The sequence below is a fragment of the Phoca vitulina genome, unplaced genomic scaffold (assembly GCF_004348235.1).
Source record: "Phoca vitulina isolate PV1807 unplaced genomic scaffold, GSC_HSeal_1.0 scaffold30, whole genome shotgun sequence".
NCBI classification, from domain to species: domain Eukaryota; kingdom Metazoa; phylum Chordata; class Mammalia; order Carnivora; family Phocidae; genus Phoca; species Phoca vitulina.
The window spans coordinates 13,333,750-13,352,715 of NW_022589733.1; the positions used below are offsets into that span (position 1 = coordinate 13,333,750).

The following is an 18,966-nucleotide window of genomic DNA, read 5'->3' on the forward strand; positions in this document are numbered from 1 at the left end:
TGAGGTGGATGGCTCTGTCTGTCTTTGAGTTTCCCAGAAAGCAGAGCCTGCAGTAGAAACTTAGGAATCTTCAATGCATTTTGTGGAGTCATTCCAGGAAACAGGAGTACAGAAATGGGGAGAGTTATACAGAGAAGGATTAAAACCATTGAACTTGCCACCTCTGTGGGCAACTGAATCTTATCCCTACTGGGAATCCTCTTAAGAACCATAGAAAAGATGCCTCAGAATAATGTCTTCAAAGAATAAGAACAGCCTACCAACCTATGTCCTTCATTGCTTGAGGTTTACCTTCTGAGTGTTGACTTCCCTTTGTGACTGGAGTGCTCTGGAAAGGAACTGGGCAAATTCCTTCAGCTTAGGTAAGAACAATGGGGCATAGATGAGAGAGAAATGATGGGTGAGATGCAAAGCTAGCCACACCATGGTAACTGCTTGGCATGGCTTTAGCTGGAATAGAAAGTGGGGCCAAAGGTATGAGGTGCAAAAAGGACTCTACTTTTTCACAGCTAAAGAAGTGCACCCAACTCCTGTCAACTTCAAAACTCAAGTTTCAAAGAGGTATTTGGAAGATGAACAAACCCTTCCTTAGCTTACCTTTCTTAGTCTTATAATGCCATCCTGGGCCTGGGCATCGGAAGTGATTTCAAAGAGCGCTGTTCCATCTCCATCGATGATGTCATAGGATGACTGTGCATTTTCACCAATATCCTGATCATTGGCTTTCACCCTCCCTATGGCAGTGCCAAGAACTACATCTTCTGGTACTGAGAAGTGATACAGACCTTAGAAAAGGAAAGAAATACTGAGCATTGCACAAATTCCACTCATTTACTAACCCATTTAGCAAATATTTATTGGGTACTTTCTTTGTTCTGAGCACACCTACAGACATTAAGAACACAGTGATGGAAGACAAAAGTATCCCTTTTGCTGCGAAATGTACAATCCTTTACATGAGTCAGAGGCAAAGAGATCCCAGAAGAAGAAGTGATCTCTCTTCGAGACTCTTCTGAGATATGAAACTTATTCAACCATATGTTTACCAAACATATATTTGGAGCTTATATCAGGATGTTAGTGAGTCTACATGAATGTTCTTTCCAATTTGCCATATAATCACACTGGCTGCCCGTGGGGATACTCATTGTTGCCCAACATAAAATATTAAGCTAATTTCAGCACAGAAAGATGCAATGTGTAACACACTGAAAGTCACTTTTGAAGTTACCTTTATATTTATAGACTTGTAGACCATTTTTGATAAAATCCAATTACTAAACTTCTGCTGTGCCCTGCAGCAAGCTGTTCAGACACATGAAACAGCCCTCCTGTTACTAAAGTCCTCACTGCTCTGAAGACCAGAAATCCTACCTCCAAAACTCTCTAGGCAAAATACAATTATACAGTGTACGTTTATTCTCCCATGGGGCCAGTAAAACGTGTCTAATTAGTGGTATTAGTCCCATTTTTACTCAAATCGCTTCAGTTGGTGTATTGGTGTCACTCATTTCATTGGCGGAGGGAAGCAACCATAACCCCTAGCCATTACCACTCGGGACACACCTGCCCTACATCTAACTGCCAACTCACGCACTTCTTTGCCTGAGGCTTTTCTCTGGCCTTCAGAACCCATTTTACCCACTGCCTGTCAGGCCAGAACTACCAGAAAATTAATGCCCTCACAGAAGCAGCCATCAAAGACTCACACAACTTAGGATATAAAATCCCAGGCTCCTCCCCTCTCTGGTAGGGTAACACTGAGCTATTTCCTCTCTTTTATTTACTGTGTTTCAGAGTTTCCCCAACGGGATACAGCTCCAGTCCCCCACAGGTTGTAGCTGGCTTGATAATGTACTTATTGGCTCTCTGTCCTTCTGTCTCACATATCCTCGCTCCCCTACCGGCGATTCCTGGGATCATCTCCAAGATAAACTACTTATAATCAAATTCTTGTCTCAGTGCCTGTTTCTGGGGAACCCAAACTCAAGACAACCAGGAAGTATTAGTCCCATTGAAAGGGGAAAAAGATAAATATTTGATGAGCTATAAACAAAAAAGGAAAAATTAAATCTGAAGAACATTACCTAATTCTAGTCAGAACTCAATCACTGAGTCCCCTGGACAAACTAAGGCTTATTTCACCCGATCTAACAAGATTATTTCAGATGACGGGTAAGGTTTTCCTCCAGCACTAACACACTTTTATTTAATGATGAAATAAAAATGTCTCTTAGAATCATGAAATTATGGGACTGGGGAACAAAAATGTTTTTCAAATAGTTTTTCAAATAGTTTCACCATAAGGTAGGCACTGAAAATCCACACGTCGAAACGAGTCTCCCAAATCTCTTATAATTGGTATAATGATTCTATTTCCTTCAAACTTTATATACCACATAAGGTTTGAGATGATCCCTCTAGGTATGCTTATTAAGTAAATAAGCCAGCAAGGGGCTTCACCTTGTTGCTAGTCCTACATCAAGGAGCCTTGGGAAGCAAAGCAAATGGAACGTATATCCATTCCTATTCTGCTCACTCATCATCTCTATCAGTGTGATCATAGTTAAGAGTTATTACCCCTAAAAAATGGAACACTTTCAAATCTCACCTCCACTGCTGAACTGAAACAATCATTTTCTGAGAAAGAAGAGTTGCATACTACAGCCTTAACTATAATGGCCACTGAAAAGCAAATAAAAGGACCGGGGAAAAGATAGGAGAAATAGGACTCTCCAGTTTAATAATCTGGTTAAAAAGGGTGGCATTGTTATCTGATTTATGCATGGCCAGAAGTGAAAATTCTAAAATTGCTAATGAAAATGCATCCTTTCTGTTCTTTCTACCTTGGAATTTTGTTCCGCAGATAAATTCTCAAAGATACCTCAAATGTGTCATTTTCAAGCCCCACATGTGTCTCTCTTCCTCTCTCCCTCTCGCCTTACTATTCTCTCTTCAAAAACAGGTTCTCCTATGGTATTCCCTATCTGGGCAAAGAGCATCAGCAGGCATGTAATCTCTCACGGCAGAAATGTGACTGAAAATGCAATGTACCCTTAGATGTTTCTTATCATTAACTCTTAAGTTTCTGTCACACCTATACACTTTCTCCAGTTCCAGTGAGACCACCCTCGCTTGCTAGCTCTGCTTTCACTTTTTACATGAATGCTTATGAACACCCTTTAAGTGGCTGCAGTGTGGAGAACACGTCGGAAGAAGGCCACCAGATTTCATTTTCTCTGATTTCCCTGGAATCCAATTCTATTACTTAACCTACAATGCAAAACCTTTTAACGGCTTCCCAGTGATCTTAGGAAAAAGATCATGGTACTTAAAATGGTACTCCAAATCCAAGTATGGCTATCTCCTGCCTAACCTAACTCTCTAGACTCAGATGGGAGTAAGATTTTTTAAATTCTCATCCGGGGCCATACACCCCTCTTTCATGGGGCTTTAGGACATCCTCTTCCACCAGTTACAATGTCCACCCTCCCCATTCCCCTGGTTCCGCTTTGTTCCAGCTAATTCCTATACATCGTTCATATCTCAACTCAAGAGTCTCCATGTCTGAAAGGCCTTCCCAAGTCACCTAGGTCAGATATATTGGATAAGTGCTCACAAGAAAGGGAACATGTGGGGTGCCTGGGTGGCTCAGTCGTTAAGCATCTGCCTTCGGCTCAGGTCATGATCCCAGGGTCCTGGGATCGAGCCCTGCATCGGGCTCCCTGCTCAGCAGGAAGCCTGCTTCTCCCTCTCCCACTCCCCCTGCTTGTGTTCCCTCTCTCGCTGTGTCTCTCTGTCAAATAAATAAATAAAAAGAAAAAGAAAAAAATAATAATAAAAAAAAGAAAAAAAAGGAAAGAAAGGGAACATGTACTGTGAGCGTATTAAACAGTTGGAAAATAATGATTATCTCCCGGATTCATGGATGGTGGCTGCCTAGAATTTTGTTGAGATGCTTCCGAGGCAGAGCACAGCTTTAGTAGGGATGAGTAGGGTCAGTGACCACTGATGGCTGAAGGAGGAGTCAGAAGAAGTCACAAGAAGGAGGAGTGCTTATTTTTGCAAGTATATCGCATATCTGCTTTCCCCCCATCAAGCACTACAGAGTTCAGTTTCTTTTATACAACAAAGTGGGACTATCGGTAGAACACTGTCTGAGGTGCATTTTAATCATTCTCTCAAGTTCTTAGTGGGAGGTACCACGAAACAGAGAACTAAGCACACATCTTGCAGTCAGACCCTGGTTCTAATTCTTAGCTCCACTATTTACTATACATTGAATATTTGGAAGTTTTCTCAACTTCTTTGAAATCTGTAAACTAGGGATACATTGAGTACCAAAATGACAGGATGACAGGAGAGTTGGTTGTTTCATATATATATATATATATATATATATATATATATATATATATATACATACTTTGTGTATAATAAGCATTCAATGACTGCTATCAGTTTTTTGGATGTTGCTGAAAATTAGAACATAAGTTCAAATGAAAACGACATACTTGGAGATTTACACCCAGTGCAGGGAACTCACTTACTTTGGGCAAATTTTGGAGGATTGTCATTAACGTCGGTAAGGGTCACTGTAAGTGTTGTGGTCCCAGACAGGCCACCGGAGTGTCCACCCATATCTTTGGCTTGGATGACAACCAGGTATTCCTCCTTGGCTTCTCTGTCCATGTTGGGAAGAGCAGTTTTTATAATTGCTGAGGGGGGAGAAATGGGAGAATGACTTTCAGACAGACAGCTCATTCAAATCGAATGTGATGACGCTCTCACGCAAACATACCCATGTGCACACATCAAGTCCCCGCTCAGATAATTTTCTGCTTTCTTTTGCCTTTTAACTGATGTCTATGATGCCAACACTGAGAAAGATTTTAGTCACAGGCATTAGTGGTTAACTTGCAAAAATACATTTTATAGTATATAAAAAAGAGAACTTGCAAAAATATACATTAAAAAGTAAACTGAATGGCATACTCTTGCCTACCAAATTAAAGTATAAATCATAACATAGCCTCATCTACCCAGGAAAACCCTGGAAGTGAAAGAATCTTACAATTTATCACAGACTCCAATTCCCCTACAAGAGGAGTAAATACATAAATAGCTTGCAGGCTCTGAGGTCAAAGATAAATTATTCTGAAGCTCACAAATACATCAGAGAGATGAAAGAAATAAATGCATTATTAGGATCAACTCAGATGAATAAAATACCAATCAGAATTAATATAGGCAAGTGTCTAAATCCTAAGGTACTATTCAACCACATTTATATTTTAGTTATTACATTTTCTCTATTGTAAAATAAAAACTTTAGCAAAAAATGAAAAGACAGAGAAGAGAGAAAGGAGGTAAAACATAAAATCATACAAAATAATATAATATCATCAGTGCTAAAATGTTCGTGTTTTTTAGTTTGATATATTTTCAGGGTTTCATCCATCTGCTTCTTTATGTGTTTCACCAGTAATTTAATATTCTTCTTAAAGATTCAAAATTTGGGTAGATACTTCTGAAGTTATTTTAAAAATCTTTATTTAGGGTGCCTGGGTGGCTCAGTTGGTTAAGCGACTGCCTTCGGCTCAGGTCATGATCCTGGAGTCCCAGGATCGAGTCCCGCATCAGGCTCCCTGCTCGGCAGGGAGTCTGCTTCTCCCTCTGACCCTCCTCCCTCTCATGCTCTCTGTCTCTCATTCTCTCTCTCTCAAATAAATAAATAAAATCTTTAAAAAAAAAAAAAAATCTTTATTTAGCCTTCTCCCTACTCTCATATCTCTTTATAGATAAATATTGCTAACATTTGGATGGGTACATTTCCAAAGCCATTATAGGTATATGCATACAAATGTACATATATGCATATGAACATTTAACCACAAATGTGGCCGTGATATAGGCACTTTTCTGGGACTTTCTTTTATCATAGAATGGGTATCTTTGAGATCCTTTTTTGTTGTTGTTGTTAGCATATAGACATCCAACTCATTACTTCTTATAGCTGCATAATTCTTCATTTATGAATACACTATCAGTAACTTAAGCTTTCCCATATCAATGGATGTTGCACTCATTTCACTTCTTCCCATTTTAAAGAACGATTAGATATCTTACAACGATTGTACTCTATTTTTTCTGTGTCCTGCAGTGTTACTTAACTCTTCCTCACAAAACACACCTCCCACCACCATACTGCTAAAAGCTCAAAACAAAAATTACTGTGACTAGCCCAAAATATTGCTGTTGAATGGATGTGTGTTACACCTCTGGCCCAAGTTAAAGAAAACTGTCTGGATTAAAGATAATTCTCTTTATTATCTTTAAGAATAAAGAATATTTATTCTTTATTATCGTGTAGGAATATCATGCATGTCCAATTCAAATTGAGGATGAGCCACTCGGTCATTTCTGAAGTTGTAATTGTGGTTTGTTTGGTTGGTTGGTTGGTTGGACTCTTAAGCTCTAATTAAATCATCTGTCTGTAAAAGGTTTGCAAGGAGTTGAAGTCCCAGAATTATTCATGTAGCAGGCGAGGCACAAGAGTGCCCAGAGAAATCTAATCCACCCAGACAGTGTGCAGGCTTTGGGAAGAGCTGCGAGTTCCAATGTACTTTATTACACCTTGACACCACTTTTATATCTGAGATTCACATGCAGGGAGCACTAATTGGATAACCCTGCTTATTTGGAAACATTGATAGTAACATAATAATATCTTTCAATATAATGGCTTGTTTTAAGATTTGATCATATCAAAATATGACTCAACAGACCATACTTACAGGATTATAAACAAAAACAGAAGAGAAAAACAGAAATACAATAATCATGTAGACTTAGATTACTGTGTAGAAAAACAAACGTGAACAAAAAACAACAACAATAACAACAAAACCTCAACAAAACCAACCTCATGAGATGCCAGTCTGGCTACTCTGCCATGGATATATATTCCGTAACTCAGAATATCTTCATTACGGGCCCAATTCCAGTAGAAAGGATTAGAAAATTGTTTTACTCCCATAATAGTTACATGAATATTTGTAAAGTTTAGGTACCATCACATTCTAAGGTCATCGTGAATTAAAGCCATACATTGGTCTTTGGAATTTGGCACACAACGTCTAATAATCAGAGGAAACTAATATAATTCCCCAAGGAAGACAGAGTTTTTGTTTGTTTGTTTTTTCAAATGAGTAGATGGGTTGACGTCTACACATGAGCCCTTTGAGGTTACTTCAGAGGAAGAATTTTTATAATTTCCTCAGACCCAGAGAAGTGTGCTATGTATTATTCTCATCATTTTTTAAAATATATTATGAGAGTCTAAAAAAAAAAAAAAAAAAAAAAACCCTGTAATGTCTCTCAGACAACTTGGAATTAAAATAGTTCTGAGTCTCAGTTATAATAGCATACTTAGGTTTAATGACTATGAGTTATATCAAAATATGAGAGAAGCATTATGATGGAGGGATTTGCTTAAATGGGACAAGAAGAGCTCCACAGGTCTCCATCTATTACAGAAATGTTTACGCTCTCCACCATCAAGGAATACTCAGTACTCATAAACCAAATATGCTTATCTCTTGACAAGTTTGAGTCCCCTTATAAATGCTCCTTCATGTTGAAGTCAAGCAAGTTTGGTTTCTCATGTTATTCTCACACTTGCTAGCTTTGTGACCATGAACAAATTATTAAACTCATCAGGACTCAATATCTTGCCCTATCAAATGGAAACAATAATCAGCCTCCCATTGTGGGTATGCTGAGACTGTGTGAGAGAACTCATGCAAAGTTCTTGGCATACATTATTTACCCAATTATGCTATTTCCCTTCCCCTTTTCCCTACCCAGCCATAATTTATTTAATGCTTATCTGGATGATGGTTACAGTGCTAAACATTCTCCAACTGCCCCTCCAGATCCACTTTCCAGCATTTTCCACCTACTCTTGGCATGGAAGAGTGATCGTTATGGATTGCCTCAATGAACTAACTTTCTTTTTTCTTTCTTTCTTTCTTTCTTTCTTTCTTTCTTTCTTTCTTTCTTTCTTTTCTTTTCTTTCTTTCTCTTTCCTTTCTTTTTCTTTCTTTTCTCTTTTTCTTTCTTTCTTTCTTCCCTCCCTCCCTCCTTCCTTCCTTCCTTTCTTTTTAAGATTCATTCATTAGAGAAAGGGAGAGAGAGAGAGAGCACAAGTGGGAGTAGGGGCAGAGGGAGAGAATCCCATGCAGACTCCTCACTGAGTGGGGGGTCCGACGCAGGGCTGGATTTCACGACCCCAAGATCATGACCTGAACCGAAATCAAGAGTCGGACGCTCAACTGACTGAGCCACCCAGGCATCCCTGGACTTCCTTACTTTCTGACTCTGCATTAGACTCAACCAACATACATTACCCTAGGAGATTGTGAGGATGTAGCAGGCTGAAGTTCCAGATTCCCCAAATACCCCAAACATATGTTTGGCCAGTCTATGGTTAGTATCTTCAGATATTGCTAGAGCAAAACTCTAGTGTCCAATAGCTGTCCCAATCCCTTTTCTCTCAGGCCTAGGGATGATGAAGACACCTCTGCTGCTAGCCTTGGGGTTCTTGGTATCCCTGGATGGTCTCTCTTAACCTGGCCAAGCTTTCATCAATAGTTCCTTCATTAAACTCTCCTCAATCACCCCATTCCTGCCAAGACCCTAAAAAATATGGTTAGGATACTGGTTCATTATCCAAGGGTCAAACATGTTTCCAGCATATCATTCTTACACAGACATCTACAGTTCAAAAGTACTTCAGTGTAATAACATATTGCCCCTTGACATGGCAGGGCAGGTATTGGCTTCCCCATTGGAAAAAAAAAGAGAATAATAGCTATCCCATTAAATGAAGTTGCTCAAGAGGACCCAGCTGGAAAGCTGCACATGAAAGTCTTCACATTTTCTCTTTTCTTAGACAACACTAGGAGTGGGTTTTCTGATTTCTAAGGTAAGCAAGGAGTCTCTCCAAGTTTTCTTTAGGGCATTCAGCATACTTCATTGGCTTCGGTGCAAACTGTATAATGAACAGCTCTTGCTTTCTGAGCTGCCTCTAGTCAACCTCACAACTAGCAATGACTCATTAGAAAATTCAAGACAGAATTTCTGGAACATTTTTCCTGCTACCTTGTAGCCATAAAAGCATGCTAGGAAAAACCCCAAGTGCTCTTGGCCCTCCCCTTTTTCTCCTCATATTGGGGCATATGTACACATCACTAAAACCTTTTTTAAAATTCCTATTCAAAGGCAGATCATTTCACCTACATAGATGTTGCAGTATGATGATAAACTCCTAAAACAGGAGCTTAAAATTGTCTTAAAAGTTGCCTCTACTTCTCCCCTGAATTATTTGCTTTGGCTCACATGTTCTCCCAAGCTTTAGGCTGTTTCTTTTATAGACAAAAGAGAGAACTTCCTTATTTTAAAAAGTATTGTTTGGTATCAAATACCACCTCGCAAAGAGCAGAAAATATAACGTTATTTTTCCTCTCAGATTTGTGAAGTCAAAAATTTTGACCTATGTAAAAAGTTATGGAAATCCTCAGTTAAATGGCATTTTTATCCATTTTCAACTTTTATTTTAAAACAGCAGACAGGAGATCCCTATACCCTTTCTGCTAAAAACAAAGCAACTTGAAACATCTTTGATGGTGCTGATTTCAAAGAGCTTCCCACTCCCCAAGACGAGAATTGTGTCCATCTTTTTTCACCAAAGTGGTGAAGCAAAATTAATGCTCATGTCTTCCCACATGCTTATAGTTACACATTTTCAATGCCCAGCTATGTTTTTAGAAGCTTAAATATTATGTTTAAACTTCCATTATATCAACTTGGCAACAAATTAGAGTTTTCAATTTTATGGCAAGCAGTATGACAAAATGCTTTCTTCTGGGGCAGTGAGTCTTTGATGTAGGCATTTGATAAATAGCCTCACAAAAAAGAAAATCAACTTAGCTAATTAAACATGGTAATATCAGGATTGACTTGGAGTTGATACAATTAAAAATATCACATCTTTTGTCTTTGACGTTTATAAAATTCCCAATGCAGTAATGGTCCTAGTGTTTATACATAGAGCCTTTACCTAGTTACCCTTGGATAAATCATGGAACATCCTTGGGACAAACCTTTTTCCTTGAAAATAGGAGCCTCTAAGATTTTGAGGAGAAGAAAAACAAAACAAAACAACACAAAAACATAGTTGGTGTTCAGGAGGATGAGCCTGTCCTGCTGGATTCTCAATAGTGTTAAATGAAAAGTCAATTCAGAAGAGGGAATATAAACAGTCACATTTTAGAAGAGTTTCCCTGGAACTTCATTTTGAAAATCTAATCTAATTAGAAATTTCATGAGAATGAATGAGAACCCATTCTCCATGAATTTAATTCAGTGGGGATTTTGAACCTGGCACTGGAGAGTGGGGTGGGAATGTGTGAAATGGGAGGTGAACCTTGGTAGGATTACTAAGGAGGGAAAAGGGGAATCATCTTGCCCTGAAATTGGCATTCACTACCCTATTGTGAGTAGATTCTCTTGTATTTAAAAGACATGATTTTATCTTAACTTTATTCAATCAAATGAAGATTTCCCGGTTGCAGTAGTTTAAAAATTTTAAGTCATAGGCTGGCCTTAAGTTCTCCCTAAGTGCTAAACAGCTGTTCCTTCGGTCTCATTATCCAGGGAGTACTTCTGATTAGAATCCAATTTCAGTCATCTCAAAAATTTAAAACTTGTGTGTGTGTGTGTGTGTGTGTGTGTGTGTGTGTGTGTCTGTATGTGTGTTTACCATTGTCTTTGGTGTTATCATTTGAGAAGCATTTTGTATCCATCATGAAGGCTTCTTTTTATAATTTCTGTGATATCACCAGATTGAGAGACTTCATGAGAAAGGCAAGGAGATGCTGATTAACTCCTTTGTCATTCTGAAGGCTGATTACTGTAATTCACTCTTTGCGGGTCTCCCAGATTGTGCCGTTCAAAGATTGCAGTTGATATAAAATGCTGTGCTAGACTCCTCTTATGAATAAAACTTGTTGAACACATTATCCTGGTTATGAAACCACTAGCTTTGTTATTCCCCAAAACTCTTGCCAGTTCAATGTGCAATTATCATTTACTATCTATGAAAAAAAGGTCTCTCATTTATGAGATTAAGTGATACAAATTCACCAGGGATAAATTCCTTTTGGGCACCATATATTGTACCCACAATTTCTGCTAACCATGTGATTTGTACTATATGCTGCCATGAATGAGGCGTAAAGGATATACAACCAGAGATGCATCAACACATGCCCACCTTATCCTTGATTAATAGCGTCAGTATAATAACTGCAATAATGTCAAACTTGCACAGATATATCACAAAGGAGAAAGTGAATCATTATAAAACTCTTTACCCTCCCTAAGGTTCAAAAATGTGCATTTCCCTTTCTTTGTGACTCTAATTTATGAGTTAGCTAGAGAGGTGATGATAGATAGATGGATGATAGATAGGTTGATAGAAACACAAACAGATAGAATGGTCTGTATTTGGAAAAACTAGATGTCTCATATATTCCTCATGCTTTTGTAAAATATTACAATATAACTGTAAAGCTAATGAGTTAAATGTATCAGGAATCAAAAGCTTATTTATATACTTTAATTTGGTATTTTTAAAACTAAGAACTTATTCCAAGGAAATTATAAATTTTCCTTTTCCAGATATCTCAAATTTTTAAAGTAAGATGTTCACTTTTTTTGTATGATATTTTTAAAACATCAAGCAATTTAAATATGCAACAGTTGGGAAATATTAAATTAGTGGTGAAGGTTATAGAGATCAAAAGTATAGAATGTTAAGCAGATGTTAAAAAAATGTGTTATATAAATTCTGTAGCAACATAAAATGTTTATAACAATTCTTAAATTTTAAAAATAACATGAAATGACTATTCTATATTATAATGTGCTTAAAATTCATCAAAGAGTATAAACAAAGATAATGTGATGTGTTTTTGTGAAGGAATTGAAGGTTGCCTCCTCTCCCAAATTTCTCAGCACAATGTTATGGAAACAGAAGAGTATATGTTTTAGAACATGAACTCTGAGGTTATACAAATGAGAAATTATTTTGATCTGATACTACCAGCCATGTGATCTTGGGTAAATGACTGAAACTCCCTGAAGCTTACCAATATTATATATAAAATGTTATTAACTGCCAAACAAGAGCTTAAAGTTGATATTATTATATGAAAAGTAAAAAGCCAAATGTCTTACTTTATACATATATAGATATAAATGCCCTCACGGAGATATATGTAAATATATATTTTACATTTATTTTTATATATTCATATTTACACATATATATACTCACAGATATGTTTAATTTTGTATTTACATTTTATAAATGTAGACATATACATGGATATGTATGTAAATAAAATTTAGTTATTAATTTAGTGGTAATAATTAAACTTATCTTATTTAAAAGATGATACTCAGCGATGCTACAAAGTATAAACATCCCACATCACCTTCAAAATAGTAATTTCCCCATAGTGATTTCCAGATGACAGACAAAATTTATTGTTTGCATTTAAATCTCTACATAATTTGTATCCAAACTCATCTTTTATTACAACATTCTGCATAGCATATGCCCTTCATTCCCCAGACACTTAGCTTGCTTCAGATTCTTCCACTGACTTTAGTGCCTTCACTACTCTGTGTGGATCATGCAGCCTAGACCGCCCTTGCCCTTTACTGGACCTCTTAAAATTCCATCCATCCCTTCAGGCCCAGCTCTGATGTTTCAGAGGCTGAGAGGCCTTCCCAAGTAGAACTAATTACTCTCTTCCTTTTGATCTTCCACACCTTTGTTAGCCACCTTCTTATAGCATTTACTTTCATGTTTCTTCTCCATTTCATCACTTCCCCCATGATTTTAACCTGTTCTGATAGTAAATCATTGTAGACAAGAACCATGTCTCATTCATTCTCACATGCCAGAACCAAAATCACAATTCCTGCACATAATAAGTATGGACAAATGTAGGAGAGAACAAGACAATACAAGGCGGAAGAGAGAAGGTAGATGGGAGTGAAGAGGGAGGAAGAAAGACAAACAGAAAATAAAATGGTCATTGGGGGTTTTTCTAGCTGCTTTCGGAGCTCAGCGCTGGACTATGGAAGCACTCAATGTTAATAATTGTCATGTCTCAGGGACCAGAGGCATTTAGGTACAATTATAAGGTAGCAGAGGAAATAAAAGGCATCCAAATCATCAAGAAAGAAGTCAGACTTTCACTATTTGCAGACAAATAGTGATACTATATGTAGAAAGCCCTAAAGACCCCACCAAAAAATTGACAGAACTAATTCATGAATTCAGCAAAGTTTCAGTATATAAAATCAATGTACAATCTGTTACATTTCTACACACCAATAATGAAGCAGCAGAAAAAGAAATCAAGGAATCGATCCTATTTGCAATTGCACCAAAACAAGTAAGATACCTAGGAATAAATCTAAATAAAGAGGTAAAAGATCTGTACTCTGAAAACTATAGAAAACTTATGAAAGAAATTGGAGAGGACACAAAGAAGTGGGAAAGTGTTCCATTCTCATGGATTGGAAGAACAAATATTATTAAAATGTGTATACTATCCAAAGCAATCTATACATTTAATGCAATCCCTATCAAAATACCACCAGCATTTTTCACAGAGCTAGAACAAACACTCCTAAAATTTGTATGGAACCACAAAAGATTCCGAATAGCCAAAGCAATTCTGAAAAAGGAAAACAAAACTGGAGGCATCACAATCCCAGATTTTAAGCTTTATTACAAAGCTATAGTCATCAAGACAGTATGGTACTTGCACAAAAAAAGACAGATAGATCAATGGAACAGAATAGAGAACCCAGAAATGGACCCATAACTATATGGTCAACTAATCTTTGACAAAGCAGTGAAGAATATCCCATGGAAAAAAGACAGTCTCTTCAACAAATGGCATTGGGAAAACTGGACAGCAACATGCAGAAGAATGAAACTGGACCACTTTCTTGCACCATACACAAAAATAAATTCAAAGTGGATTAAAGACCTAAATGTGAGACAGGAAATCATCAAAATTCTAGAGGAGAGCACAGGGAGAAACCCCTTTGACTTTGGCTATAGCAACTTCTTACTAGACACATCACTGGAGGCAAGGGGGAAAAAAGCAAAAATGAACTATTGGGACTTCATCAAGGTAAAAATGTTCTGCACAGTGAGGGAAACAATCAACAAAACTAAAAGGCAGCCTATGGAATGGGAGAAGATATTTGCAAATGGCACATCTGATAAAGTGTTAGTATCCAAAATCTATAAAGAACTTCTCAAACCCAACACCCAAAAACCAAATAATCGAGTTAAAAAATGCGAAGAAGACATGAATAGACACCTTTCCAAAGAAGACATTCAGATGGCTAACAGGCACATGAAAAGATGCTCAACATCACTTATTATCAGAGAAATATAAATCAAAACCACAATGAGATATCACCTAACACCTGTCAGAATAGCAAAAATTTACATGCAAGAAACAACAAGTGTTGGCAAAGATGTGGAGAAAGGGGAGCCCTCTTGCACTGCTGGTGGGAATGCAAAATGGTTCAGCCACTCTGGAGAACAGTATGGAGATTCCTCAAAAAGCTAAAAATAGAAATACCCTATGATCCAGCAATTCCACAACTAGGTATTCGCCCAAAGGATACAAAAATATAGATTCGAAGGGGAATATGCCCCTCTAAGTTTACAGCAGCATTATCAACAATAGCCAAACTATGGAGAGAGCCCAAATGTCCATCAACGAAGAATGGATAAAGAAGATGTGGTGTGTGTATCTCTATCTCTATCTCTATCTCAAATGGAATATTACTCCGCTATCAAAAGAATGGAATCTTGCCATTTTCAACAATGTGCATGGAGCTAGAGTGTGTTATGGTAAGTGAATTAAGTTAGTCAGAGAAAGACAAATACCATATGATCTCACTCATAAAGGAGAGAGGGAAACAAACCATAAGAGACTCTTAACAATAGAGAACAAACTGAGGGTTGATGGAGGGAGGTGTAGGGGGGATGGGCTAGATGGGTGATGGTTATTAAGGAGGGCACTGTTTGTGATGATCACTGTGTGTTGCATGTAAGTGATGAACCACTGAATTCTACTCCAGAAACCGATATTGCACTGTATGTTAACTAAAATTTAAATAAAACAATAAAATAAAAAATAAGGTAGCAGGATCACTTAGTGGGGAAGAGGGTGTCAAGATTTGAACTTAAGTCTTGCTGCCTTCAAGGCTCCAAGGAGGATCAAGGGCTACTCCATACCATCTCAAGGGTCATGATCAGTTTGCCAAGAGGAAGGGCATAACACACGTCAATGAACGCCAGTGAGGAGAGTGTGTTCTTCAGATTAAAGAACGTAGGGACTCTCACCGTTTCTCTAGATATTTTACCCATTTCATAATTGACATTTGTATTTATTAAATGTCTCAGTATAAATTTGTGGTGCAGTGTTCTACTATTTCAGATATTCCCAGGATTACTCAGAAAAGGGGGTAATACTGATGAGCTATGTATCCTAATAACATTTCATGGATTAATTGAGGGTGGATTCATTAAAAAAAAACATTGCTTTGATTGACATCCTTTACCAATGATGTTTTAGTCATACTTGTTATTTTTGAAATTGCATTATTATTTATTTCTCTTGGCATATATATCTGCGGATATATATAGAGAGATGGTATCTGATTTTTCCTAAAATAAGTCCTAGGAAAACTTAGTTGAAAATCTATTGTGACATGAATATCAGGGATTATGAATGTGGTTCAGCAATGAAAAAGGTTTTAGGCCAGGTCACACAGACTGTGGCTGAACGAAGACCCAAATCTGGGTCTGTAGAATCTTAGTTATGATGTGTTAACAAAATAATATACTCTCCTTTTGCAAAAAATCTCTACGGAATACTTAGTAAGACATTTGTCTAATGATCTTCTCCTATGCTATTACAGCATCTTAACGTGACTGTTTGACAGACATGACTTCTTCACATAGACTTTATATATTAACCTCTACTTGACCTTCCCCATTTGTGTTTGAAAACTGTTACTAGAGAACAGCAAGCTTGAAAGCTTTAAATCAGAACACTGAGGACCATTCAAGTATCTCAAGGTGTACAAATTGCTTCCTTATATGAGAATTTCCTGTCTTGTAAAGCAGTATATTCTTTGACTAAATAACTATAACTTCTTAATTACCCTACTGTGTGGATCACAGCCATGTCTATCCCCATTTCTTTATGGAAGAACATATAAAATAGTTTTAAGTGAATTAACAATGATATCCTGTCTCTATATTTTTACACACACGGTGCAGAGTGACTTTAGTATAGGGACTGTCCCTTCTGTCGCTCCTCGATTCTTCTATTAAATAATTCTGCACAGGCCACCATTTATAGCATCAACACATGGCTAGCCAATAAATGATGCTACTCAATTCCAAGTTATACTGAAATACTTGCAATTATTCCTATTCAGAATTAAGGTGAAATTTCTTTTCCCCTAAATGAAAACACTTCCAGGGACTCCTCAATCAAGTGGAATTATTTCTGTGAAGAGCATGATGGCACTATTCTTTCCTTAAGCCATAATTCCAATAACTAATTATACGTATAATAAGTATGCGTGGTTTAAAAAAGCAAAGTGAGGGGCGCCTGGGTGGCTCAGTCGTTAAGCGTCTGCCTTCGGCTCAGGTCATGATCCCAGGGTCCTGGGATCGAGCCCCACTTCAGGCTCCCTGCTGGGCGGGGAGTCTGCTTCTCCCTCTCCTGCTCCCCCTGCTGTGCTCTCTCTCCCGCTGTATCTCGCTCTGTCAAATAAATAAATAAAATCTTAAAAAAAAAAAAAAAAAAAGCAAAGTGAAAGTCGCTAAAAAATGGGATGCTTTCTCCTAGCAATTGAGAACTGAAGCATATGAGAAGGGCAGGGTTGTGGAGCGGACAAAGACAGGCTGTACAGTTCCCTACTACGAAATAGAGCCAGGACTGACAGCTGAGTCTAAATAAAGTTAAGCAACTCTTCAACCCAGAACCTCAGTCTCTTCGTCTATGAAACAGAGATGGAAACACCTAACAGACATTATACGGAATAACTTCTAACATTGTTCAAAGAGCATAACAGACACTCAAAACAAAATTTAATTGAAGTGTTATGATAGGATCCTCAAATGCTAAAATAGCCCTGATTCCACTCATGCTCCATTGGAACTTTCTGGCCCCAGATCTCAGTCAGACATAGCATGTCATATGGATCAAGGCCTGACAATAGAGGCTAGTAGAACAGGGCACTTTTAGAGCTCAGGATTTGATATCAGACAATGGGGTTGATTCTGGCCCCTTCACTTCGAAGTATGGTAAGTAACCTGAGCAATTTCTTAACACCTTTGAGCTCCTGTTTTCTCTTTTGTTACACAGAGATAGTGCTTACCCCATGGTTTTGTTGTTGTTTTATTTCCTTAAGATTATTATTAAGGAAGATAAGGCATGTAAAATATTTAGCCAGTAATAAAATAGTAATTAGCTGATCACTACTACTACCCCTACTATAACTACCAGTAATACCATATTGTTGCTGGATGATTGTGATGATCACTCATAATAAAAATAGCAATACTTCATATCCTACTGAGCCTTCTTTGTGCTGGACCCTACACAGGTATTTAGTCTGTGCGCAGATAAGGTGCTTAGCGCAGTGACTGACAAAGAGTACATAAGTCACCTGCATTGCTGTTACAGTAATTATCATCCTCTCATCTTTACATTTCATGACCATCCAGTTAGATAACTATTATAGTTCCCACTAAAACATGAAGAAACATGAACTTTTGTGGTCTTGGTTAAATTATATTCTGTGAGTTTCAACATGGTTGAAACAGTGATAGACCTAATGGCTCCTCTCAGCACTTCCCATTATACCAACCTGTCTCTCCTACACTTTGGAGGTTCTAGTGGATCACTAATTGCTAACTTCAGAGTAATCTGCTTGGTAAATCTGCCTGTTGGCTTCAAATGATGGTCATTGCTATTCCTCTTTTCATAATCACTAACTCAGAGATGCTAAATCAACTCAGTGACCTCCCTCAGGGAATTTCCAGTGACCCATTAACCCTGATTTGAGGGATCTGTACAATACAGACAGTAAGACACTGGCCTTTGCTAATAAAATTTCCCAATTAACTAAATCCTCAAACTCAAATTTTTAGAGAAATTTCTCATTATAAACCATGCCTTTGCCCCATGAGGTCATTGCACGCTCAGCAACAAATTATCACTGCATGATTTCTAGGTGTGACTACCCATCAAATCACAACCCAAGACTTCATAAACATGGGGCAACAGTTTGCTTCCATTGCTTTAACTCAGGGCAGAGGGGCACAACACCAACGAAAGGGTTTTGACCAGGAAGGGAGAGTCTTCCTTTATTTACGGTGCTGCCACAATGGGTATAAAAGATGCTGAGAACTTGCCTCAATTCCCTTTAAAGTAAGAATCAGGAACCAGATTGGGCTTAAAAGAAATATTCTAGGGTTTCCTACCACTGTCAAGCTTCTGCTACATTTTTCTTGTCAGCCAAAGACTGATAAAAACACTGAGATGTGCAGAAGTGAAAAGTGTTCAAATACCTAGAGGAGTTACATATTAGAATCACTGAAAATTCTGATAACTGGATTTGTTGAAAATCATTTGAGGGGCACAGCTCTCACAACTAACCCTTCCTTTCCTTTTGTGCCTTTCAACCCCATACTCTCCTTGACCTCTTTGTTGCATTCTGCAAGTTCTGCTTTGGAAATCCTCCTACATTCTTCTTTGGGGATGCAGGCTTTTTCTT

At 37.8% G+C, this 18,966-nt stretch overlaps 1 protein-coding gene across 4 annotated transcripts in view; it reads right to left on the bottom strand.

The window, feature by feature from the left end:
* CDH8 (cadherin 8) overlaps positions 1 to 18,966 on the bottom strand; it is a 363,546-nt gene that overhangs the window by 160,764 nt on the left and 183,816 nt on the right. For all 4 annotated transcript variants that reach the window (XM_032424146.1, XM_032424145.1, XM_032424144.1 and 1 more), the window contains 2 exons: positions 4,551 to 4,718; positions 598 to 785 (listed from right to left, as the gene is read on the bottom strand). In XM_032424146.1, the coding sequence (XP_032280037.1) occupies positions 598 to 785; positions 4,551 to 4,718 (356 nt within the window). The remainder of the gene's footprint in view (positions 1 to 597; positions 786 to 4,550; positions 4,719 to 18,966) is intronic.